At 44.4% G+C, this 24,567-nt stretch overlaps 1 protein-coding gene and 1 long non-coding RNA gene across 2 annotated transcripts in view; one reads left to right on the top strand and one right to left on the bottom strand.

The window, feature by feature from the left end:
- Ccdc162p overlaps window positions 1-24,567 on the bottom strand; it is a 187,355-nt gene that overhangs the window by 52,465 nt on the left and 110,323 nt on the right. The window contains 4 exon segments of the mRNA XM_033763439.1: window positions 2,152-2,305; window positions 13,792-13,930; window positions 18,545-18,701; window positions 20,133-20,250. Of these exon segments, the coding sequence (XP_033619330.1) occupies window positions 2,152-2,305; window positions 13,792-13,930; window positions 18,545-18,701; window positions 20,133-20,250 (568 nt within the window).
- Window positions 18,561-24,567, top strand: part of LOC117286021 — a 7,482-nt gene continuing 1,475 nt past the window's right edge. The window contains exons 1-5 of the long non-coding RNA XR_004517164.1: window positions 18,561-18,635; window positions 22,590-22,701; window positions 22,782-22,927; window positions 23,828-23,877; window positions 23,981-24,306. This is a non-coding gene — a long non-coding RNA (uncharacterized LOC117286021). The remainder of the gene's footprint in view (window positions 18,636-22,589; window positions 22,702-22,781; window positions 22,928-23,827; window positions 23,878-23,980; window positions 24,307-24,567) is intronic.

Genomic DNA, 24,567 nt, shown 5'->3' with positions numbered 1-24,567 from the left:
CAGAAGTTTCAGAATAGTATAAAACCATGGGGGCATATTTATAATCAGCGAAAGAAAACTTACTTAAATGTTCTCAATACTGAGAACATTAAACGTTGTCCTTCCGTGCCCTTGCGCCCCATTTCTAGATATCAACTCAAGATCAAGGCCACAAGTTATTACACGTGTGTCTCTGTCTTCTCCACATCAGGGATCCAGCCCTGGGTGCAGAGGGCCTGCCTATGTGACCCTATTCTATACATGTAGACCTGGTTCTGGCTTCAATCAGTTCCTAGAGATGGCAATGATTCTGGCAATAGGGAACCAGGACACCTGAGTCCACCTAATCCCGGTAACACCCAAAGGCAATAGGAGCAGGTTCAGCAGTCATGATCTACTTCTGTTTTCTGGTACAAGAACTACCTTGTAGCTTGGGGTCAGTGTTGGTATCACCTATTAAAATGTTTATAATCTTCAAACATTAAATGGGAAGTTTTCAAGTAAAAATTTTGAGCTTGTGAAATTATTTTCCAAATATGTTCACAACTTCTTTGATACTCTTCCCGTCAAGAGGTGGTGCTAAGCCTGACGTGATAGTGTATGCCTGTAATTCCAACACTCGGAGGGCTGAGGCAGGGGATTGCTGCAAGTTCGAGGCCAGCCTGGGCCACGTAGTGAGTTCGAGGCCAGCCTGAACTGCAGAGTGAGAGCCTGTCTTAAAAAAAAAAAAAAATCTGGTTCCTCCTCTTGAGTGTGACTGGACTTAGTGAGTCACTTCTACTGAGCAGAATATAGCAGATGTGATAGATTATTACTTCTGAATTTGGTAATGAGGTCTAGAGCTGTCATCTTGGGTTCTCTCTCTTGGATTGCTTGCTCTGGGGGAAGCCACCATGTTGTGAAGAGCTCTGTAGATGAGGCCCCACGAATAACTTGGAAGCAGACATTCTGATGTCTACCTTCAGTCACATGGGTGAGCTTGGAAGAGGCTTTTCCTCCAGTTATGTCCTGAGATGTTTACAGCACCAACATCTTGACTGCAGCCTGGTGAGAAACTCTGAGCCTGAACTACCCGCCCAAGCTCCTCTCAGCTTCCAGATCCTCAGAAACAATGTTGAGAGAATATGTTTATTGTTTTAGCCTGTTAAACCAGAGGTGGGGGTATGATTTGTTCTACAGCAATAGATAAGGAAAGTAATTTGTGACTTGGCGCTGCCTTGACTCTCCAGTAACCCAGTCTCTGGCTTTCCTAAACCTTGACCCTTTGGAAAGTGCATAATGTCGTTGCTGCCTAGGATCAATAATAACTGCCAGGATTCCATCTGACAACACATATGGTAACCAGGGCTATTAAAAATTCAGCTGCCAGCCTGTTATGTATTACAATTGCTATCATTATTTATTAAATGGAAAAGATCAAGTGTTTGTCCTGTCACCAGTTGTGAGGAAATAAGCTCTTGTCTCCACCAGCCTGTTAAACATTTGCAGACAAGGCCCTGACTGGAAGTCACGGCAGGCCAGGAAAGCCCAAGCTGCTCCACTATGTGAGTGACATAGAACCAGGCGAGACTGAAGGGCACTGAAGTATGCAGATTTGTCGGAAGCCATTCCACATAATTTGGGGGAAAGACCATCTCATAATGGAAGTGTGATTAGCAGTGTCCAAGGCTCAGTGTCACCTCGCTCACAAGCCAGCTGTGGAATATGGGAACATAACTCCATCTTTGCCTGCAGTCACAGCTGAGACCTCAATGGTCCCCTCATACTCAAGGGCAAGGATACATCAGCTGGAGACATCCTGGTTCCTTGAGAACAGAGTAGTAAGAGAAAGGTTTCACCTGGGGAGGGTCAAATTCCTTATCAGTTTAATTCATCCCACCTACTGTTCTAAGAACTTGCTCTCCTTACTGCCTTGGTTAACATAAGATCCTCAGGACCTAAAGTCTCATCAGCATAAGATCCTCACCAAAGTAAGATTACCACCCCCGCAAGTCACCCAATACTCCCTCTAATTGTGCATGTCCAACACTAGTGGCTAACTGGGAGTCTCTGTGTTTCCTACTCTAGGCAGTCGGAGGATTGTAGAGACTAAAATGTAAAGCAAATGGAAGCAGTGACAAAACTGCCTATATACAGCACATTTGATAGGTATAAAACAGCTCTAAAACTTGCCTGGAGGCTCCGTGGATTCAGTGGTTGCGGCAGGCTGAGCTGTGAAGCGAAAATGCTCTTCATGAGAGAGTTGCTTAGTGGTGGTAACCCACGGTGCGTGCCATCTGTGACAGACTGGTAGGCAGGAACGTTTCCAGCTGCCAAAAACCTTTTTCTACCGAAACAAGGGGTGGGGAGAGGATTTCATCTGAAGTGGTTACTTAAACTTCTCCAGTTCAAAACTTCCTTCCAGGTTGCAGGGGCCAGCTAACACTGTGCCTTAGCGTCTCCTTGAGCCACCCGCCTTCACACACTGCCCTCCGTTCCCACTGTTGACAACCCTCAGGGAAGGGAGGTAGACAGACTGGATGAGCGCGGTTCTGTAAACGTCTGCAATGCTGGAAACACTCTGTACTCCCCAGTACAGTAGCCGCTGGCCCCCTCTGACTGCGGAACACTGGAAATGTGACTACTGTGATCTGCGGGATTGAACCTTCAATTTCATTTCATTTAAATGCCGGTTAATTGCAATGAAATAGCCACATGTGGCTGCTTGAATTGGACAGAACTTGTAGTTCTGGAACAAAGCTTATCACTCGTTTATTTAAAAACCAATAGCTGAGACAATACCTCCTGATGTGTAAAACCAGATTTTGAATTAAATATAAGAGCCAGCAGTTAGAGAGAGAAAGGTTTTTGTTTTGTTTTAAATGAAACTTAGCTTTGCACAGCAAGAACTGCAAAGCCTGAAGGGGAGCATGAAATTTATACCATAAGTAAGAGAGAAGGAGGTATGCATCATAAATTAGGATGATTTTCCTGCCCCAAAGGAAGGAAGAGTTTAGCAAGGAAGGAAAGACTGTTTCTAGAGCTTAATTCTAAGGATGCCTAAGAAAAGTGCTGACAAAGGATAAGCCAGGGGAAAGGTATCCCAGAGTGCAAGGGACTTACAGCCTGGATCCTCTGTGAGTGTGGTCCATGTGTGACATACAGCACACACACAGAGAAGGGGATTCGCAGTCGGGGAGAGAGATGTCAGCATGGAGGAAGTGAGGTGGTCCCAGAGACTAAGACATCCTCAGAACGTGTGTGGGGAGTAAGACCTGGGAGTGCCTGAGCCCCATGCGTGGGTGTCCACCAGAGAGTCTAACCCACAGCAGAGTGGGTAAGGTGGCTGCCTCTCCCTGATGTCAGGATGATTTATAGGCACTCCAAGAACTGAGGGTACCTCTGAGAGGAATGAATAAGGAGAAGGATGTGATGTGAGGCCTACAATTAAGGTCAAATATTACGTGTTGCCTTGACATCTGGCCTAACCACAAGTTCCCCTCCCCAGTGTGTTCCCGGGATAAGGTCCCTGTTTTCCAATAACGTTCCTTACCATGGGGACCAAGTGCATGTCCTCCTTATTCCTAAGCAGTGGCTTTGGTTTCAGATCACGGGATTAGTGAAAGAAACCAATCAAACCCTCCTGAGGCACCAGGGAAACCACACCCTTCTGTTACTACAAAGCCTGCCTCGGTGCCCCTACTCCTTCACCCTCTTCCCGGCATGGCCTGCAGCTCCGCCTCTCCTGTACTGTGAGAAAATATGAGTTAGGACCTGCTGCAGACCTCATCTGTCCATGCTGAATGCCATGGGTGCAGCCATCACCACAGTCTGGGGTGGACCCTTCCCTACCACAGGGTGAATAGGAAGCCACTTAAAAAAAGGGTAATGGGGAGAATCTTGAATTAGATGATTTTAAATCTGAAGCTGACCACTTAAATTCTCAATGTAATTCATAGACCTGGTATTGAAAAGTTTAATATTTTTGTGATTAGCAGAAGTAAGGACTTAATAAATTAAGATAGATAAAAGGGTCTCTATATCTGTACCTTGAACAATGCATAAAAATACCTTTTACATTTTAATGTGTATTAATAATAAATAGTTCAGACAGTGGATAGACTACTGATTTATTATTCTTTCTCTTCCTCTCTCTTTCTCTCATTTTTTCTTTCTTCTGGTGCTGGCAACTGAACTCCATGAATGGATGTTGGAGTTATCCAAAGAATAGATAGATTTCCTTCTGTTTGTTCACGATCCTCAGTGGGCCTTGTTAAGGAACAAACAGTTCGCTCACCCCTCCCAACCCGTGACAGTGATATATCAAGCACCTAATGTCTAGTGGGCCAAAAACTAACTGAGGTGTAAAGAAGAGTCCCACATGGGCTCTGACCTTCAGCCCAGTAAAGCCCAGAGAGTCAAAGCTGCTCCTGACTTTCTTCTGAACTCTCAAGATAATTTGCACATACAAATCTCTCTTATGGTGCTTAGGTATATTTTAAACAAAATTAAAATAATAGGATAAAAGAACTGCACGTTCTTGCTGGCGGTGGTGTTGCACATCTGTAATCTCAGCACTTCGGAGTCTGAGGCAGGAGGATTCCTGCAAATTCAAATCCAGTTTGGACTACAAGGGGAGGCCCTGAGGCAGGAGATCAGGGCGTGGCCAAAGGGCTGGGCCAAGTGGGCGTGACCCTTCAATCACAGAATTCCAGGACACCTGCACAGAACGGTTCTCCAGGCTCTGCACGTGGGTCTAAGCAGAGCGTGCTGTGTTCAGGTCTGCTAGTGAGAACTCAAGCAGGTTTTTGACAGGACAGCCTACATCTGGCAACAGCCTGAGGAGTGGAGGTCCACTGCCATTGACCTTGTGGCCCTAGTGCTGTCTTTCACAGTGGTCCCCTCTTAGCTCATAGAGTGCTAGAGTGAGCTTCTTTCCTTTTTTTTTTTCATTTCTTTTTTTTTTTTTTTGAGACAGGGTCTCTTTATGTAGTTCAGGCTGTCCTTGAACTCACTATGTAGCCCATGCTGGTCTCAAACTTGTGGCGATTCTCCTGTCTCAGCCTCTCAAGTGCTGGGATTACAGGTGTGCGCCATAACACCCAGTTTTCCCTATTTTAGTGGGCCCACATTCATTCTGCAGAGCAGAGTTCTTTTCCCACATCCAGTGAATGTAAAACCTTGCTACCTTTGGTCCAATTCTTTATTCAGGAGAAGAAGAACCTAGAAAGTATCTATAGAAGGGGTCCCTAGCACCCTGACCTCAGTAAAAACAGTGTCTCTAAAAAAAAAAAAAAAAAAGCAGGGTCCAGGGACATGGCTCAGTGGTACAGCACCTGCCTGGCAAATGTGAGGACCTGAGTTTGATCCTCAGTAGAAATAAATAAATAAAAATAAATGCAAAAGCTGAACATTCTAACAGAAACATGCATTTTCACCCCAAATCAAGAGTATAGAAACAAAGTATCCCAGCACAATGTCTCCCTGCATGGCGCCTTTCACATCATTCTTATTTATGTCTGTCACTAACCAGTGGGGTTCATTCTTTCTTAGCCCCTGAACTAGAACTGCTTATTAGGGAATTATATAACACTACGTAAGAGTTCCAAAATGATACTCAGCTGTTATTTTAGCACTAGATTATCTTTGATTTCCTCCTATTCCATTGAAAGATTTTTTCTTCCAAACATCTGTTAAGTATTTTGTTATTTTTATTTTTCTTGTTTTTGGTACCGGCGATTGAACTTGGGTCCTTGTGCTTGCAAGGCAGGCCACTGAACCACTGAGCTAAATCCCTTGCCCTAGAATTTTGTTATTTTAAAATCAAATTTATATCTACCTCTAACCCAAGCTCTAAGCTGTAGGAAGGGATGAGGAAATAAGGTGTCAAAGAAGGAATAAGGCCATGGAGTCAGACAGACTACATAAATGCAAGTTTGACCACAACCCATGTAGACTATTTCTGCATCTATAAAAATGGTGAAGCTGGGCAGTGTATGCCTGTAATATCAGCACTTGAGAGGCTGAGGCAGGAGGATCACTTGGAGTTTGGGCCAGCTTGGGCTACATAGTGAGTTTATGGTCAGCCTGAACTACATAGTGAGACCTTGTCTCAAAAAAAAAAAAAAGTTGGTGAAAAAAATCCACATCCCACAGAAATGGCTGATGTGGTGACTGAATCAAAGCTAAGTTGCTCAGTTTTCCCCATATCTCATGCTATTCTTATGGTTCCAGTTTTTAAAAAGGGACTTGATGTTTTCTTTACTTACAAAGATTTTAGTCCAATGTATTCTTTTTATCATGCCTTTGGAAATACTGAAAAATGGCTTATAGGCACCTCTGTATGACACAGAACATAGGAACACCATAGGGATGGGAAGAGAAAGGTTGTTGGCCCTTACTAAGGTAGAAGAGTTGAAATAAAGGCAAGGAAAATCATAACACTGTACTTTTAAGAAGACTCAACTCCAGGACATGAAGTTATCTAGGTAACCAAAGTTATCCATATCATGTTCCCTAAGTTTCTTTATTTTTCTTTTCTTCTAGGTTCATCATACCCATGTAGGGGGCTGCTGTGAGATGTGTCAAAGCCCAGACAACTGAAGGAGTTTGATCAGAGCAGGAGCACAATGGGGAATCCCCCCTCCCTTTTCTGGTACAGGGGATCGAACTGAGGACCTTGTGTTTGCCAGGCAGGTGTGGGGCCGCTGAGCTAAATCCTCAGTGTGATTTCTTGTATAATAGTGAATCAGCATGAAAAACCATTCATGCATCACATGGCCTGTAAGGTCACCCAGAATGTTCTGTTCTACTATGTCTCAGTAAACTGATAAAAAAAAAAAAAAAAAAAAAAAAACTTGTAAGTGCTGTGCTGAAAAGTAAAGTTTATTCCTGCTTTTTTGTGATGTCTGCTCCACGCATGTTTTTTTTTGGAACCTCGCCTGACTGGGCCTCCCTTCAGCCCACCAACCTCGACAATCTGAAATCACTTAAAGATACGAAGCTCCTTTGAAGGGAGGGGAGGGACAAGGGGAAAACATGATAATCAAGACCAATCATGTAAAGGCACAGGATTCCAATAATGAATGTAACTGTATTGTATACCTAGATTATACCAATAAACTCAATAAAAAGAAAAAAAAAGATACGAAGCTCCTAAATTAGCTTAGTCAATAAAGTAAAGGGCAGAAATCTGGTTTTAAGACAGAGGAACAGATTGAGAATTCAAAGAATGTTTCGAGGCAGAAACAGATCACCCAAGTTAAAAAAAAGAAAATTGGCGGGATGCCGGGGATTTTGCTCAGTAACAACGAGACTGTCTTGGCAAGGCCCTGGGTCTGATCCCCAGTACCAAAAACAAACAAACAAACAAAAATTTGGTGGGGCTCATGCCTTCACTTGTAAAATGGGTCATTATCTTTCTGCCATTCTTTTCCCTCATAAACCAAGACTATTACAAAATTTCCTATAAATTCACAACTTCCACAGATTTTCATTGCCCCGAACACCTAAATAGTCCCAGCTCCAAACTGCAGCACGCCTCTCTCTCAGAGCCCACACTTTCTTTGTGTGTGTGTGTGTGTGTGTGTGTGTGTGTGTGTGCTTTTTTTTGGTACAGGGGATTGAACCTTGCACTTGTTAGGCAAGTGCAGTGCCACTGAGCTAAATTGCTGGCCTGTATATATGCTTTTATATTTAAATTTCTGCTTAATAATACCTTTCAGCACCTCTTACTGATGCATCCTGAAATTTCTTTTTCAGCAACAGGAGTCAGTGAATTTGCAAACCTGTTCTACCAATTAGGTTCCTTATCTCAGTTTTGGGAACCTCCTCATACCCTGTATATTGCCTACTACTCATTAAAAGCTTCACAGTCAGGGACTTAATGGCCATTTTAAAGCTGGGCATGGTGGTGATACAGGACAAATGTAACTCCTGACCTGCCAGATGTCAGATGTGCCAAGTTTGTTTGTCCCCTGAAATCGAAGATTGAATTCTAAAGGACAAAGGAGGTTAAGGGAGTAGGGAAGGTTTATGGGGGAATAGGAATGGGGAATAGTAATATTTCCTAAGACATGGAAGGGTTCCCAAGTGGGTTGCCCCTGAGGTCATCTCTCCAAGAATGTTTTATAGGCAAGTCATGAGGTAGGTAAAAAGTGGGCCAAACTATAATCATCCAACAAGATTACAGGTATAGCCATTTAGCTAATATGGATCCAATAGGGAAGTGGGGTATGTAGCAAGAGCAAGTGGATGACATCATTAAAGTTGGTCAGTAATCTGTAGACTTAGTCTTGTCTTCAGTCTTTGTCTTGGTCTTATTGGGGTGAGAGAGGAGGGCTCACCCCTAGTGAGATAATAGTCTATCTCTATGAGAAATTCCAAAAGGGTGGTACCAATTACAGTACAATCTCAAGTTTCCATTCATCCCTTAGAGAAGTATATGAATCTGGCCATTGTGACTTAGTTTGGAGATTTTGCTTTCTTCAGATGCACCTCCAACCACAGTACAGAAGATTTGTTCTCATCTTCTGTACTCACTTCCTTGAGAGCTCAGTCCCCTTCTGACTGAACATTAATTTCTAATTCAGCTGTCTACAATAGTGGTGCACACCTGTAATCCAGCACTTGGGAGGCTGAGATCCAAGGGTTGCCTTGAGTTTGAGGCCAACCTGGGCTACATAGTGAGTTCAAAGCCAGCCTAAATTGCATAGTGAGACTTTGCCCCAAAAGAAAAAAAATGCCATTTTTGCTATGAACCATTTGCACCTACACGTGCCTGGAAAGTAGAAGCAAAGCTTGACCATTTTGTATCCTTCTTTACCTTAAAACTTTGGGACAAATCCTTTCTTAACTTCTGTATATAGTATGCCAGCCATGTAGGGAAAGCCTAAGAGTTGGCAAAATGAGGTTGATTAACCCTGAATTAACATAATCGGCTCCTCTTCAAGACTGAAGACACCAGGATGGGGGACTCCCAGGAACATTCAAGTACGTCTAGAAGTCTCCAGCCATTGTCCTAAACATGTGATCACCTGGATGCCAGGAAAGGAAGAACTCCAACTTACTGAGACCACCACAGACAGATGGAATCTTTTCCTGAAAACTGGGTCACTCCTCAGCCAAAAGAGTTTAGAGCTAAGACACCAAGACTGAGGTAATAATCAAACAGCTGAGCTTGAAAACCTGGCCTCTGCCTTTGCAGGTGGGCAGACAGAACCCCTATATCAGTGTCTCCCCTCTGGCTACAAAAGCTGGGGTCTTTTCCTATCTTACCTCTAACTTTCCAATTAAAGTTCCCCTCCCCATAAATTTGTGCTTTAGTTTTAATTTCCATTTCTACTAATGAAAGGACCCAGGTTAACTGGTACCCTGACAGCTCACTCCAACCCTTAGCTGGCAGACCCTGGCCTGTCCCTTCTGGAGTATGTCTCACCAGTGCAGTTTTCCAGCAGCACTCCAGATGCGACAGAAAGGCTGCCTTGTGTTCATGTGGTACCCACCACTTTCCAGGCCTTAGTAAAGTCAGCAGCCTGCCAAATACCTGAATTTTCTACCTTCCTGCCAGACTCCAGCAGCTTAAGGATAATATCAATAAGCAATCATGGTTTCCTAGGTGGCCAGCCCTCTCATGTGTGATGACCATGCTCACAGCACGATAGCAGGCAAGCTGGTTGAGACTGCAGGTCCATGGGCTGGGCCTTGGCATTTTTCCTGGGGGCAGGGATAAAATAAAATCTGATGAATAGTCCTGAGCCAGACAGGCACAGTTGTGGCTCTCAGATAATAGAGATAGAGGCAGTAACCATGAGTAGGTCCAGCTCTCAAATGAGGTCTTCTCAATGTCTCCCAGAAACCCCCAGATGACCCTGAAGCATACTTTAACATCTGAGTGTTTAGAGACACTTTTGTTGGTATTATGGCTTGTATCTAGATGTCCTCCCAAAGCCTCCTGTGGTCACAGGTGGGACTTTTCGGAGGTGGCTGCATCTAGGTGTGTGGTACTAAGATTAAGGGTGGGATGTGATGCTGGGATTTATTCATGATTTGATGCTAGCTAGCATTAAGAATACCCCACCCTGGGTGTGAGTGCTAGTCACTGCAAAGGTGGGTAGCCTTGGACAGAATATAAAATAGAAAGCTGCTATTGTTGCTTGCTGCCTGCTGCTTGTTGCTTTGTTGCTCACTGTCTCCTGCCTTCTGCCTCCATGAACTGTTTTTCCTCCACTATGCCCCTCTGACATGCTTCTTGGCCATGTCACCCTGCTTTGGGGTCAGACAACTATGAACTGAAACTTATACACACTGTGAGCCAAAAAAAACCTTTTCTCCTTTAACTTTGGGTGTCGGGTATTTCGTCTCAGCAATAAGAAAAATAACTAAGGCAGTAAATAAGCATGAAAATGAGAAAGAATTGGGCCAGGGATTTAGCTCAGTGGCACCGTGACTGCCTTGCAAATACAAAGTCCTGAGTTTGATCCCTGGTACTGAAAGAAAAAAGAAAGGACGAAGAAAAAAGAAAATAAGAAAGAATTTTAAGATGAAGGGAAATTAAGAAATAGTAAAGACGCGAGAGGCTGGTGTTACCCTTATAAGCTCTTAAAATCCTCCAATATCAGACTTGCTGCAGGAAACAGTACAACTTACCATTTTTTCCCCTTCTTACCCAAATCACCCTGAATGTCAGCAGTGTATGCTGACTAGAGACACTTTTTATGCCATACAATTTGTTCAGTTCTTCAGGGTACTTCTTAAAGACTTTGCTCTTTTCCTTCTTTTATTCCTGAATTGCAAAGGAATTCTCTTTTAAATCAAGGGATGGCAAGCTTTTGTTTAAAGGGCCAGATAGTAAAATGTTTCTGGTTCAACTCTCTGGTTCTAGAGGTACAGCTTTCGGAGACAATCCATAAATAAATGAGTGTGGTTTTGTTCCAGGAAAACTTCATTTATAGACACTGAAATATGACATCCATGTAATTTTCGTGTATCACAACATATGTTTTGGTGGCTGATTTTTTTCCCAGCCATTTAAACAAGCAAAGGCCATCCTTAGGCAAGAAGCCATACCAAAACAGGAAGGAACTCAGAGCAGCAGTTTGCCACTTCCTAACTCAAGTAGATCAGACTGGTTAGAACCACCAGGATGCCCAGGTATTTATCTTGAACAAGGATGTTTAATTCACCAAGCATCACAGATAAGCACAGCTCTCAAGCCTTTCTAGAATTAGACAATAAATGTCTCCTGTAGGTTGGTGAACATACCAAAGGTAAATGAGAGGGAACAGTGAGTGGACAGTGTGACTCCAACTCACTAGAGAACAGAACCATTGTCCATCAGGCCTTTGCCCAGCCTGGCAAATGCCAAGTGGACAGGGATAGTGTGCACTGTTCTATGCCTATAAGGCAGCATGATCTGATCCATGTCACAGAAAACAGGAGCCAGATTTTAAGGTGACTCCACAGGGCTACGGTCTTTTTGTCTTTGAGCCCCATCCTCCCTTCTCTCCCCTCAGTCTACGGAAGCATGCTGTCCTTATTCTGGGTAAGTGTTCAGTTCTTTTGTTTCAAACTCTGGTGAAGCCTCCCTCTTGTATAAGCAAAATGTTTCATAGAGTAAACAGTCACATTTGCTCAGTCTCTCCGAGCTCTGGGAAGGGCCAGGGACCTTTCTCAAGCTTTCTATCTACTTTGACTGTTGGAGGACTTTCCCTTGTTTGCAGTTTCTACACTAGATAAAATTATTAAGAGGGGTGACATTTATTTATCTTTCAGCTTCTCTTTTCTTCCTGCCTCCTGCCTTCTCTTCAGAGTCCTCTTCTCTAACTATGCTGCTGCTCAGAATCCCTTGTAGTTCTCCTCAGGCTTTGGAGCTAAACATTCTTAGGTTTTAATTCTAGTTTGGTGCTCACTAGTTGTACGGTTCTACATACACTAACACTAAGAGCCCTGGAGAGGGAAAGGGAGAAGGAGAGAGAGAGAGAGAGAGAGAGAGAGAGAGAGAGAGAGAGAGGGCGCCAGGGAAATGCAATAAATGCAGGACTCATGGGGCCAAGCCACCTGGGTGATTGGAAAAGAAAATGAAGGCAGATAGAGTACACAGTACTCTCCATTCCTGCAGATGCACACAGTAACCCTGGAAAAGCAAGAAGTTGGGGGCAAGCAGAGGGGTGCTGCTGGGAAAACAGTACTGGACTGAATCTGGCATGGCTGGAACTCTAGGAGGTTCTAGGAGCTATCCCTTCTAGGATAGCACTTCTAGGAGCCATCCCTGTTTGTTCACTACCTATCAATTCTTTGTAAGTTCTGACCTTGGGCTGCCAGAGCCCAGAGGCAAGTGGAATAGCCATCATGACAATTAGGGCCTTTCTGTAGTAATGTGAAATGAAATGAATCAGACACACAAGCTTACATGTTGCATGGGTTCTATGAGAAGCCCAAAGTAAAACATAATTTAAAGGGCAGTAATAGGAAACAGCGAGATAGGTCTTTGCAAACAGGAAGAGGACCAAGAGATGGGGGAGGGGCAGAAGGAGGAAAAGAGGAAATAGAATTAATATGTGTTGCATATATGTGCCGACTCCCCACAATAAATATAATCATATACTGCAAATATGCATGAATAAAATTTTTTAAATTTATAAAATTAAAAATATGTACTATATCATTAAATATATATTAAAACTATATATACATTTTCTATATATAGGAATATAAACTTCATAGATATAGAAAAATATATAAATTATAGCCTTTATGTCCCACCTGCTTGACAAATAGGAAGCTATTTGTCAATAAAAAGAAAATAGATTAGCATCAATTGTTTTTTTTTTTGTCGTCCTGCTAAATTTAAATTCTAAATCCAACAGTACCCTGACAGGGTAAAGAAAATGGAGAGTCAGAAAGAGAAAAATATAGTTCATTCATTCTCTATAGACACTCAAAGATAATGGTGAGTTAACAGTCATTAACCATAGGCATCTGAGGTCCCTCATTGACTAAATACTCACACTATGACTTAATCAAAAGAAGCCGAATGTTGACAATTTAAGAACAAGCAATTTAAGAGGTATTTAGGCCTGACTCAACTCCACTCCCATGTAAAATTTATCTTGGGAACAGTGTGAACCTTAATTCAAACTCAATCAAAATCATATTGGAGTCATGATTGATTAGCTAAACAAAACATTTTTGCATAGGAAGAATACTTAATAGTTGGTTCCTGCCAGGCCAGAGTTAGATTTACTTATTTATAAATTTAATTCCAGTAGCCAGTTTCACAAACCTTAGAAATGCTGTGAAAAGTCTGTCCCTTTGAAAGGTAAATAAAAATTTGAGAAAAAATTCTTAGTAATAGTAATCTTCAGTGTCATAAAATGTTTACTGTTATAAAACACCTGGATATTGAAAGCAGAAATTATTACACAATTGATTTTGGAATTGCATTTAATACTGTGAATGATATATAGACAGCTGGACAGTTTGGTAACTGACCTTCCAGGTCCAGCTGCGCCCTGACTTTTTTTTTTTTTTTTTTTTTTTGGTACTGGGGTTTGAACTCTGGTCCTTGTGCTTGTGAGGCAGGCAGTGGAACCACTGAGCTAAATCCCCAGCCCCTGTCCCCTGACTTTTGGTGTGTGTGAATGGTACCGGGTCTTGTACTCAGGACCTTGTGCTTGCAAGGCAGGAGGCAGCACCACTGAGCTAAATCCCTGGCCCCCTGCCCTGACCATTTTAAACTCATTATCTAATTTTGCCAAGGGTGGCCTCCTGAGATGGTCCCTCTGAACACCTGCCCCGCAGAACTGATGAGGTGGAAACAGCGCCAGCCCTTACCGCACGAGGTGCCTCACTGCACCGTCAAACTGCAGAAACAGAACCTCCCGGCGGAGGAGGAGGGCCTGGGCCACCTGGGCTGGGTCACGTGGGTCCTGGAGGCTGTCAAGCATTTTCTGTAGCTCTTGAAGCTCAGCGCCTAGAAGAGGACATTTGAGCCAGACGGTGTGAAACACAGGCGAGTCTAGTGTGCCCAGGGAATCTGCATTTCACCTCTGAAGCTTGTCACCTAGACAGAGTTCCCTTTCTTTGTGGATGTACTAATTATATATTTTTTGTTTTCATAAGATAAGTTATTCTGTCCAAGAAAATTCATAGAGATCCTAAAAGCAGTCTGGAAACGAGTGGATGGTTACATCAGAACTAATTACATATTTTGTAAGAGCAGCAGAAGTTCATGCTCTAGAGTCTAAGGTCTGATTTATCTTTTATTCCTTCTTTCCTAAAGAAGATAAAAACTTGATTAGCTTTTTAGCATAATAAGAACATGATGTTGAAAGAAAGTTTTCTAATTTACAAAGTTATGGTCTCAAAATAGACTGAAAAAGAGAAATTACAAGGAATAGGAAAGTATATTTTTCAGTGTATCCATTAGGGATTTACAAATTATAAATTATAAACTCACACTCATTTTCACTGCCATGCTAGCCTAATTAGCCTTCCTTATGTCACTGGCTATGGGCTAAAGATGATTCAAAGCAAGTTAAAAAAAAGTATGTGTGTGAGTGTGTGTACACATCAGTACAGATACACATATGTGCATAACCTTCTGGGAGACTCTAGTCCTTTTTGGAATAGGTATGGGAGACCTCTTTTTGCTGTATTTCTTGGACACTTGCTGCAAAATTAGGCTCTATATAAGTAAATTGTGCAAACTTTAGATGAACATTTAATTTAGAGGCCTTTTACAACACTCAGTGCTGGGTGGAGGAACCTGGCCTGCATCTGGACGGCTGTCCTAGGATCTCCATTACTGGCGCAAGGAAGGAACTGATCATGCAGAAAAAGTGGGCACAGCAAAAAGTCATGAGTTTTTAGGGAGGCAGCAGGGTGGGCCCACACTTTCAGGGCTACCAGAATGTCAGGTGGTTGAAAATGCTTGTCATTTTCCCGTGAGGACAGTGGGAGCTTTCTCTCCTGAAAGGACATCCCTGTGTGGGAGGAAGGACTCTGGAAATCGATCACTGTCCCTCTATGTGCAGCTCAAGGCAGGCAGGAGGAGGACGATCCTCAGGGCCTCGCTGGAGTTGCTCCGTCTTGGAAGCTCATTCAGACACAAGCATCTCTCTCCCCTGCCTAGCCCAGAACGGGGCCTTCTCTAGCATTTACCTTCCAGGAAAAGCAGAGGACTGTGGGAGTGAGGAAGCCGCCCAGGGGAGCTCCATCAGGGCAGATCCAGGGCTGAGAAGCTTGCTGCTCCTCGCAAAGATGCCGATTCTTTCCAGGTATTCTTGGCTTTACAAAAAGATATGCGGTTTATGTATTTGATATTTTATATGCAACAGCATAGTGGTTTTGGGTTTTTTTCAGCCCCCAAATAACTGGGTCCAATCATCAAATTTTGTTATTAGTTCTCTAAATCTGATGGTCCTCGGGCTGAAGTGTCACCACCAAAAGAAGAGTGACATTACAACAAATTGTACAAACATTTTTGTGGTTGTTGGTGGGAGGAACAATGGCCACTGGGCCTTGTTTTGTCTAAGGCCTGGTGTGTCTGGGGCAAGCACCAGGCTCTGCAGGCTAAGTGGCAATGAGGGGAAAATGTTTATAATATTCTGCAACAATAATGAATAAAGGAGGACATAAAGTTGCACATATCCTGTGACTAAAGTGCCATAAAATATAAATGTAAAGTGTATTTGGGCAAGGGCTAGAAGGGAGTAAAGATAAAAGTATTGCAGTTGTTAGAACGGCTGGATTATAGGTGGTTTCCCTCTTTTCATCATACTCATCACTTTGCCATTCGTACATTTTTGCAAGTGATCATTCTTTCAGCAAGATAGTTATATGCCGATATATGGCATGGTCATTAAAACACAGCTCTGGAAGTGGGAACTACCCTTCCTTTGTTATTCATTATTTTTTTGTTTTGGTACTGCGGATCAAACTCAGGACCTTGTGTTTGAGGGGCAGGTGGCAGCATCGCTGAGCTAAATCCCTGGCCCTATTATTCACTAATTTAAAACTCTTCTTTCTGGCTTTCCTTTCTTTGTAGGGTTGGATTGTTTGGTGGGAGGGAGGTGGTGGAGGGGGCAGGTAAAGCAGCCTGGCCGTGAGGATGGGGCGGCTGGTTGCCAGGTAGCAGTGGGGTGGGACTAGGGCCTGGTGCACCCAGGAAACACCAGGAAAGGAACATTTCTGGGTTTCCACCAAGGAGGGTCTTGTTCAGGAGGAGACAAAGATGGGGTGTGGGGGGAAATCACAGTGGCCTTGGCCCTGTCTAGGGGAAGATTCAGATTCAGGTCCAGTGCCCTTTGCCGGGTGTGGTGGCATAGATCTGTAATCCCAGCACTCAGGAGGCTGAGGCAGGATTGGCGTGAATTCAAGGCCAGGCTGAACTACATAACGAGACCTGTCACACACACACACACACACACACACACACACACACACACACACACACACACGACAGATCCAGTGCCCTTTGTTTCCTATCTTGTCATGAATTTCTGAAATTCTAAACTCATTGTGTTGCATTTGGGCTTTAACTGACCTCCTGATCCTGACAAAGGAATCTCAGCCTTGACTCCCGCATTCTGATTCTATCCTCTGTTCTCACTGATTCCTAAGGGAGTGGCTGGCTGCTGGCTTTCAGGGAAGGAGTGAATTTGGCAGGGTACACAGAGTCGATGAAAGGTGGTGAAGGGCTGCTTCCTTTGGTCAAGTGGGAAGACTAAAAGCTGAGATCCTCGTGTACTTTTAGCAATATCTTTACAGCATTTCAATCCATAAAAGTCATTTTATCTACCTCCAAGCAGCTCGGAAATGGCTTAAAGGAATTCTGCCATTTCATCTCTCACTTAGTTCTCCCTGCTTCCTCTGGACATCAGACCAAGAACTAAGCGGGTCTGCCTTCCTTAAAGAGGATTAGCTTAGAGTTTTTTTGTTTGTTAATTTGTTTGTTTCGTTTTTAGTTCAGTTCGATCTTTATCTCTTGTTTTCAGTGAATCAGAACGTGTACATTCTCCCAGGAGCACGAAAGTGTTTACTCACAGCCACACCATGGTGCGCATTTCTAATTGCACACCTTGGAAAGACTGAGTTCCACTTATGTCCATGACTCCGGGTGTAGAGCATATAAACAGTCAGAAAACAGCATCCTTCACCCTGAGTTCGGGGACCCCGGCACCTGGGCTTCATCTCCCACTGATTGTCAGTGCCGCGTTGGCGAGTTGGCCGTGAGTAGCCCTGCCTGCCGCCTCACAGGTCCTTCTCTTGTCCCCGTTTTCTTCCCCGATCTGGGTCCTCTCCTTCCCAAGTCGGGGAAGCTCTGCCGAAGTGCTCTTTGCTGCCAGCTGCCGTGGGGACTGAGGCAGCAACTCCATTTGGAAAAGTTCTCAGCTTCCGTCTCTTCTCCATGTAACTAACACCTGCCTCCCCATCTTGAGGGCAGGAAGATAGTTTTTGTGACCTGTCCTCGAAGCTCAATCCCCGCATCCTTCCAGCAGCTCCCCTAAGTGTCTTATTTTCTAAATCTCATTGGCAACAGTTGCTGGGTTTATGAGAGGAAAGAGTCGAGAAGTGCTTTCGGTCTTCTCTAACCTTTTCCGTATTCACTAGTCGTGTTGCCCATCCACGGTCTGCATTGGCTCCGCCCATCGCATGCTGCCTCTCCTCAGACGGGCTTCGCCTTCCCCCCACATCACCACGCATGTCCTTCTCTACCACCTCACTAGAATGTTTCCAGATTCCTTCTGGGTCTGCTGGCACAGTGCAAGTCTTCTGGCCACCGCCTCCAGGGTCTCTCACAAACATGTTGCCCATATGCATTGGCCAGAGGGACAAGATCCCGTTGATAGCACATTTAAAATGGCTTTATTAAAATAGGCCTATTTCTTATTTCTCAGGATCTTCTCATTCTTAAAAATCCCTGGCTACCGTGTTATAGTCTTTTGCTATTCCTTGATTAAGCTGACTTAATTTGGAGGAAGTCAAATTACTAAAATAAGATCAATATCTCTGCTCTGATAACCTATTGATCAGCTCATATTCACTGATTAGCAGTGGGGATAGGCGAGTAAAGTTTCAATCATTCTGACCACAGGACCTTCAGGTGGTTATTAGCTAAAGAAGGACTGTTTGCAAGCCTTTTAACTGTGCATGTTTGGCTTTGATCTTGCCAAGTGAGTTAAAAAAAGACCAGGAAGGAAAGGCACGAAAGAAAACTTATCTTTAGTGGGGCCATATACATTCTTTTAGAATGTTTACAAACATTTCAATTCACAGAACATCTCTGTGAGACGGATGTTAGCAGCCCCATTTTATGGGAGCACAAACAGAGGCCCAGGATGTGAGGTCCTCAGCTTGTGGTAACCAAAATGCAGATGCAAAATACAAACCTGGACCTCCTGACTTGGTGCACTTTGTGGAATCAATCGGGTAAACATGCAGTTTGGAAACAGGAAATTTTCCTTTGCCCTAATCACTGTCATTTATGAGGAGATATTATAGCTCTATCTTTCAAGAGGGTTAAGAGCCCCATAGAGCTTCCACTGCATATTGAATGTGATTTTAATCACCACTAAACACTTACCGATGTCTTCCCAGTTGCCCCTCAAAGGGTTGGAACGTAGAGGAAACTCAAAGCATGATGGACAATTGCCAAGTTTGGTGAAACCGAAAAGGTAGGCCACGATGTCATGGAGAGGGGCTATGAGCTGCAGAGTTAATTTTAAGGCTCTAAAAGCTGCCTGCGGGTAGAAGCAAACACAAGGAAATAAGTTTCAGGAAGTTTCCAAGAGACATAGACAATATCTGAGTATGATGAGGAACAGTGCCTTTAAGGATACAATCGCCACTCCTCCCCTCAGGGGGCTGGTTCCTGCGATACCACAGTGCACAGATGCTTTTCAATGCACTGGGGCAGGACCTGCGTCTGCACACCCTCATGTAAGCTTTAAATCATCTCTAGACATAATGCGTAACATAAATGCTATGTAAATAGTTATTCCGTGGGGTCACTTAGAAAGTAATGACAGGGAAGGAAACAAGCTGTACATGTTTAGCTATAGACATAATATTTCCCCCCAGATTTTTCATCAGTGGTTGACGGAATCCATAGAGATGGAGATTGTGGTACAGAAGACCAGCGGTATTTAAATAAACCTTTTCACAGTGTGTACAGGATAATATCTGCAAAAGAAAACAGCAAACCTATACAAAACCAGGGTTATATGGACAGGGCACTTACTCCTGTGGGGGAGTAAAGCAATCAATGAGCTAATACGGCCATTAATAAGTCACAAAGGTCACAAACAATTTGACAGCAGGGACCACATTCAGATGACATTGTCCCGAGTGGATGCCTGTCAGCGAAGCCGAGATATCTACTGCCAAACAGGTTTTCACTTAGGAAGAAAAATCAGAATATTCCTCAAATGCCTCAACATTGTACTTTTTATTTATTTAGTAAGTGCTTATGTGTTTTGTGTTTGGTTTATTTATTTATTTGATACAGGGTCTCGCTTTGTCGTGCAGGCTGGCACTGAACTATGTTGCCCAGGTCGGCCTCGAAATCACTGCGATTGGCTTGCTTTGTGTTTCTAGATTGCCTTTCTTATGGTTACAGATACTGCCCTCTGTCTGTAAGTTTGGTACTTACAGTCACCCCTCGAAAACCAGCGACAGCGGTGTTACCAGCATGACCCCTACCTCTCATCAGCCACAGGGCAGCAGCGTGGGTTTTGCTGAAGGGTTTGGGAGGAAATGAGGATTAGGAAAGAGTGTCAGAAGCCCAAATTAGTATTTATTAATGACCAGGCAAAAACAGAACTCATGACATAATGAGACCCCAGAGAAATTACAACAAATCAGGGGAAAGTATTAGAAGCTGTGAAGATTTCAGTTGTTAGATGTCTCTGAAGAAAAAAATATACAAGGAATCCTCTTAGATTGATATATTGAACCCAAGTCACAGGAAACAGCCAGTGTTCTTTGTTTTTTGAGAGAGGGTCTTGCTTTGCAGTGCAGGCTGGACTTGAGCTTGCTATGTAGCCCAGGCTGGCCTCAAACTCATGGCAATCCTCCTGCCTCAGCCTCCTGAGTGCTGGGATCATAGGCATGCACCACCACACCCAGCTGAAACAGCTAGTTTTCGTTCTGGCATACAAAAAAATACAAACCTTTTCTGGAAGAGTTTTGAACATAAGCAGCACTTCAGAAGGATGGGGGATGAACCACAAATTGAGGAAGAGTTGTCCGTCAGCTGACAGCAAACTGCGAGGTCGGGGCTGAAAACTCCTGCGGCATTAGAAGAAAGTACCAGTGGCGCGGTGTTTGCCTCTAAACCAGAGGCATCCTGAGCATGAACTATTTAGGCCCTGGCACCACAGGCCATACAGACCTGGCACCACAGGCCCCGTCCATGTCCAAACTCAAGGACAGTAACCTTCCTTTTCCCAACTCTGCTCCCAGGTGGCCAGAGTTATTTATAAACAACTCAATGGGAAAAAGAGCAACTGGGCTGATTTTAGCCTGCTCTGTGGGAGGAAGGCATGGGTAGGAGGAAGGGGAAGGTGTGGTTAAGAGAGAAAAAAAAAAAAAAAAGAAAAAAAAAGGAAGGAGGGCAGGAATTAGGTAGCTGGCACTCTCCTATGTGTTACATATTTTATGTCACTTAATGCTTCTGACAACCTTAGGATGGGTCTATTTTTATTCCTGCTTCACAGCTGACGAAATCGAGGCCTTGGGAGGTTAGATCCTACCTACTGAACTCCAGAGACCTGAATTTAGGATTTCAGTGCACATCTGTCTGGCTGTAGAAAGCAGGATCTAGACACTGGTTTTATTTTCCTTCCCTCCCACCGTGTTTCTTGCCAGTTTCCTCAGCCTCTGGCCTCTCCTCCCCCAAACACCTTATCATCTCTAGAGCAGCAGGGTAGCTGTCTCTGTGTTGCAGGTTTATATACAGACATTACCATCCATATATGTCTGGTGTAACGATTCTCACAAAGCCAGGTACCTAGCCTGGGAAACAAAGTCACCAGCACCTTTCAAGCCTGGTGTGCACCTCCCTGGGGTCTCTAGATCAACCACTTTGCATTTTACGTTGACCAGTGCCTTGCATTTCTTTCCGGTTTTACCACAAACGGACACATCCTTAAGAGATATTTTGTTAGGTTTTGCCTACTTTTGACTTTCATGCCAGTGGAAGCCCTGGGGGGAGGTGGCCTTCTGATCTGGTTTCTGTACCATCCAAGGAGCAAGGCGGCCCACTGTGGTCCCACCTGAAGGACCCAGTGTCATCGCGTCTAATGTGTGCTGGTGTGAGAGAAGCAGTCAGTGGGGTGTGGAGTTTCGCATTTGATTTTGAGTTCCATTTCCATCGCTCATGACCGTAAGGCCTTACACAATTGTCTTCCTTGAGCCTCTTCATCTATAACATGGGGTAATTATTCTTAATGCACAGCACTGGTGTGAGAGATAATTTTTTGAAAGTTCATGCGAAAAGTATGCAGGGCTCTACAAAGTCTGGTATTATCACCCTAAGGTGTGGATGTCTGGTACCTGCGGCAGCAGCAGAGTGGCTAAGGGCGGAGGGGAACTGAGGAGTGCATGGGGAGCCCTCGGAGTAATTTGCTAAGACCTGGGGACCTGAGCACGCCACGAGGATGTGCGAGGACTGGCGGTTATGTGGGAATCCACAGGCCGGCGCCACCTCAGGCCTGTCCTCGGTTTTGCTGGAACAGGCTGGCCTCACAGAGAGAAGAACAGCAGAAGGCGGCATCACGGGTGTGGAGCCCTTGCCCCTACCCCGTCTTCTGCTCAGGGCCCTGGGGTCAGCCCTTTGCTCCTCCCTCTCTTGCCCCAGCCCTGGGCAGTCATGTTCACTCTTCTGGATGCAAGTGTCACCCATCTGCCAGTGACTCCTGAGTCTACCTGGTCAGGGCCAGCCCCTCCCCTGCTCTGGAGGTCCAACTCGCTTCGTTCCGGCCCATAGTACCTCAGACCAGCTCCAGGAAAAAGGAAGCAATGGTGCCCCTTCCTGCTGCTGCCCCGATCCTGTGTCTACAGTGTCAAAGGACACACGACCCCCTCTTGCGCCCCAGTCCCTAAAGCCCGAAGTCAGGCATCCTTTGTAGATTGTCCCTTCTCTGTATTCCTCAGACCCCACTGATTGGGTACTTAAACCTCTCCCGTGTTTGTGTCAGTTTTCATTCCCTTTTCCACCGTCCATAGCCAGGACTCTCAATGGGAGACTCTTGTCTTCTAAGGCACATTTTGAACAGCATAGGGGTAATTTTTTTTTTTTTTTTACTGTCATCATGATTACCTATGAGGAATAAAATTACTTCTGGGTCTCTTGGAGATATTCAAATGTCTCTTCCATTTACCAAATAAAAATGTAACTTATTTCAGTTTTAAATGCTCTGAATAAGAGTTTTTAAGTGATCAAAAAGTTGAAGTGAAGGTAAGTCTTAAGCCTACCTTTCAGGTCTCAGGGTTTTAATCTGTTAGTTCTCAGCTCAAGCATAAAGTCCTAATTTGGAAGATTTCCTTTCTTAGCTACGATACTCAGGCTGTTTCTTTTCTGGAGCAGAACAAAGTCAGCTTAATACAGTCTTATCTCTGTTTTTCAGTTCATAGCATTTGATATCACACAAAAGAAATACCAAATATTGAAAATAAAAAGTCTAAAGGTCTGAGTCTGAGCTCATGCACCTGCTGGCCACAGGCCTTGGTCACCAACAGGTATGTCTGTCCCTGCAACTTCAGGGCCCTCTGCCAAGTGCCCATCTCTTACTTCCTGCCATTTCTACTCTTGCCTGCAGCGAGCAGCCATCTGCCTAGGAAGATCAGAGACAGGAAGAGTGCGCTGGGTGTTTTGTGCAGGGAGGTGCAGCCAGGTTCTGAGCTCCAGAGACTTGCTCCCACCCCTTGTGGATGGCCTGTTGATTACCTGGCCCCACACTGCCTGGTCAGTTCCGTATCATCCCCCTTTGTCACAATTCCTTTTAGCCACCCACTCCTGGGCCATACATCAGACCTATCCTCTCCTGGAACCAGGTCACCTCCAAAGTCCCAGCTTTCCAAGTCCAAGCTCATATTCTTCCAGTTTCCTCATTAATTCTCACTAAATCTCCTTTATCGTCACACGACAAGGTCCTTGACATTGCCCAGTATTACAGTTTGGAACTAAAACACTCCCCAAAAGGCTCATGTGTTCAGAAGTAAGGTTTTGGAAGGTGATAGGGTCACAGAGTTCTAAATGGAGAAGTGGATGACTCCACTGATGGATCCCTAATTTTATGGCATCAGGGAAACTTAGCAGGTGGGGTCTAGTTGAAGGGAATGAGTCTGTCTGGGGCTGTGACCTCAGGACCTACATCTGGTCCCACTCCCCTTTCTCCTCTGCCTGCCTTTGTTTCTTGGCTGCCATAAGGTGAGCAGCTTTGTTCTGTCATGTAACTCTGCCTTACGCAGGCCCTGAAACAATGAACCAAAAGACCATGGACTGAAACCCCTGGAACTGTCAGCCAAAGTAAAATTTCCCCTCTTTATGCTGACTTTCTCAGGTATTTTGTCACAGGCATGTAAAACTGACTAATGCACTCAGCCTTCTGGCTTCCCCTTCCTTTTACTCAGGCTGGATCTCACAGTTAAGCACAGAAGCAACTCTATTACTAGCACTTTTGTTTGAGAGGGGGAACTGGGGATCGAACTTGGGACCTTGCTCTTGGAGGCAGGCAGCAGAACCACTGAGCTAAATCCCCAGTCCCTATGATGAGCGCTCTTGATGTTCTTCTTTGTCCTCATACCTGACTACCCAACCAAGCCCTGACTCTGAATCTCTGGCCACTCTGCTTTCTGCTTGTAGCTGCGCACCATCAAACACAGCTGGAGGAAACTGCATCACTAATGCAACAAGTAAATGATTTCCAGCCTAAGTGACATCACCCTGGGCCAAGCCCTTTTTTTTTCTTTGATCAGCTATCATTTCCTTGTTCAGTAATTCCAAGTCTTCTTTAAGTCTCCTAACAGTTCCAGCCAGAAAACGATGACAGAGTCTGCCACTGTGTGATTGAATCAGACGCCACTGCCTGGAGCTCCCTCCTCTTCCTTTTGTCCCCACCCCTTTCCCTTGGGATCCAAGTCCGAGGGACACAGCTGGGACACACAATGAAGACAGCCTCTGTCCTCAAGGGTCACAACTCTCAGAGACAGCCGGACGTGCAGACCTGACCCTGTGAGAGACCTGGCCCAGAACAGCGCAGAGAAACTCAGAATAAACAGGGATTTGGGGAAGAAACTCACTTCTTCTGAGTGTGACTTACCACCCATTTAAAGAACATTTTGGTGAAGTATAGATAACACCACTTTACCCCACATCCGTTTTTATTTTTTATTATTTATGTATTTATTTTGGTACCCGGGATCGAACTTGGGACCTTGCGCTTGCGAAGCAGGTGGCGGCACCACTGAGCTAAATACTCCACCCCCCATATCCATTTTTAAGTGCATAGTTCATGGCACTAGGAACATTTATACTGTTGTGCAACCATCCATACAACCCACCTCCAGAACCTTTTTTTTTTTTTTTTTTTTTTTTTTTTTTTT

The sequence above is a fragment of the Fukomys damarensis genome, unplaced genomic scaffold (assembly GCF_012274545.1).
Source record: "Fukomys damarensis isolate Sample0158 unplaced genomic scaffold, DMR_v1.0_HiC HiC_scaffold_14, whole genome shotgun sequence".
Taxonomy (NCBI): Eukaryota; Metazoa; Chordata; class Mammalia; order Rodentia; family Bathyergidae; genus Fukomys; species Fukomys damarensis.
The sequence above is the reverse complement of the archived record's forward strand: the minus strand, read 5'-3'. Positions and strand labels throughout refer to the sequence as shown.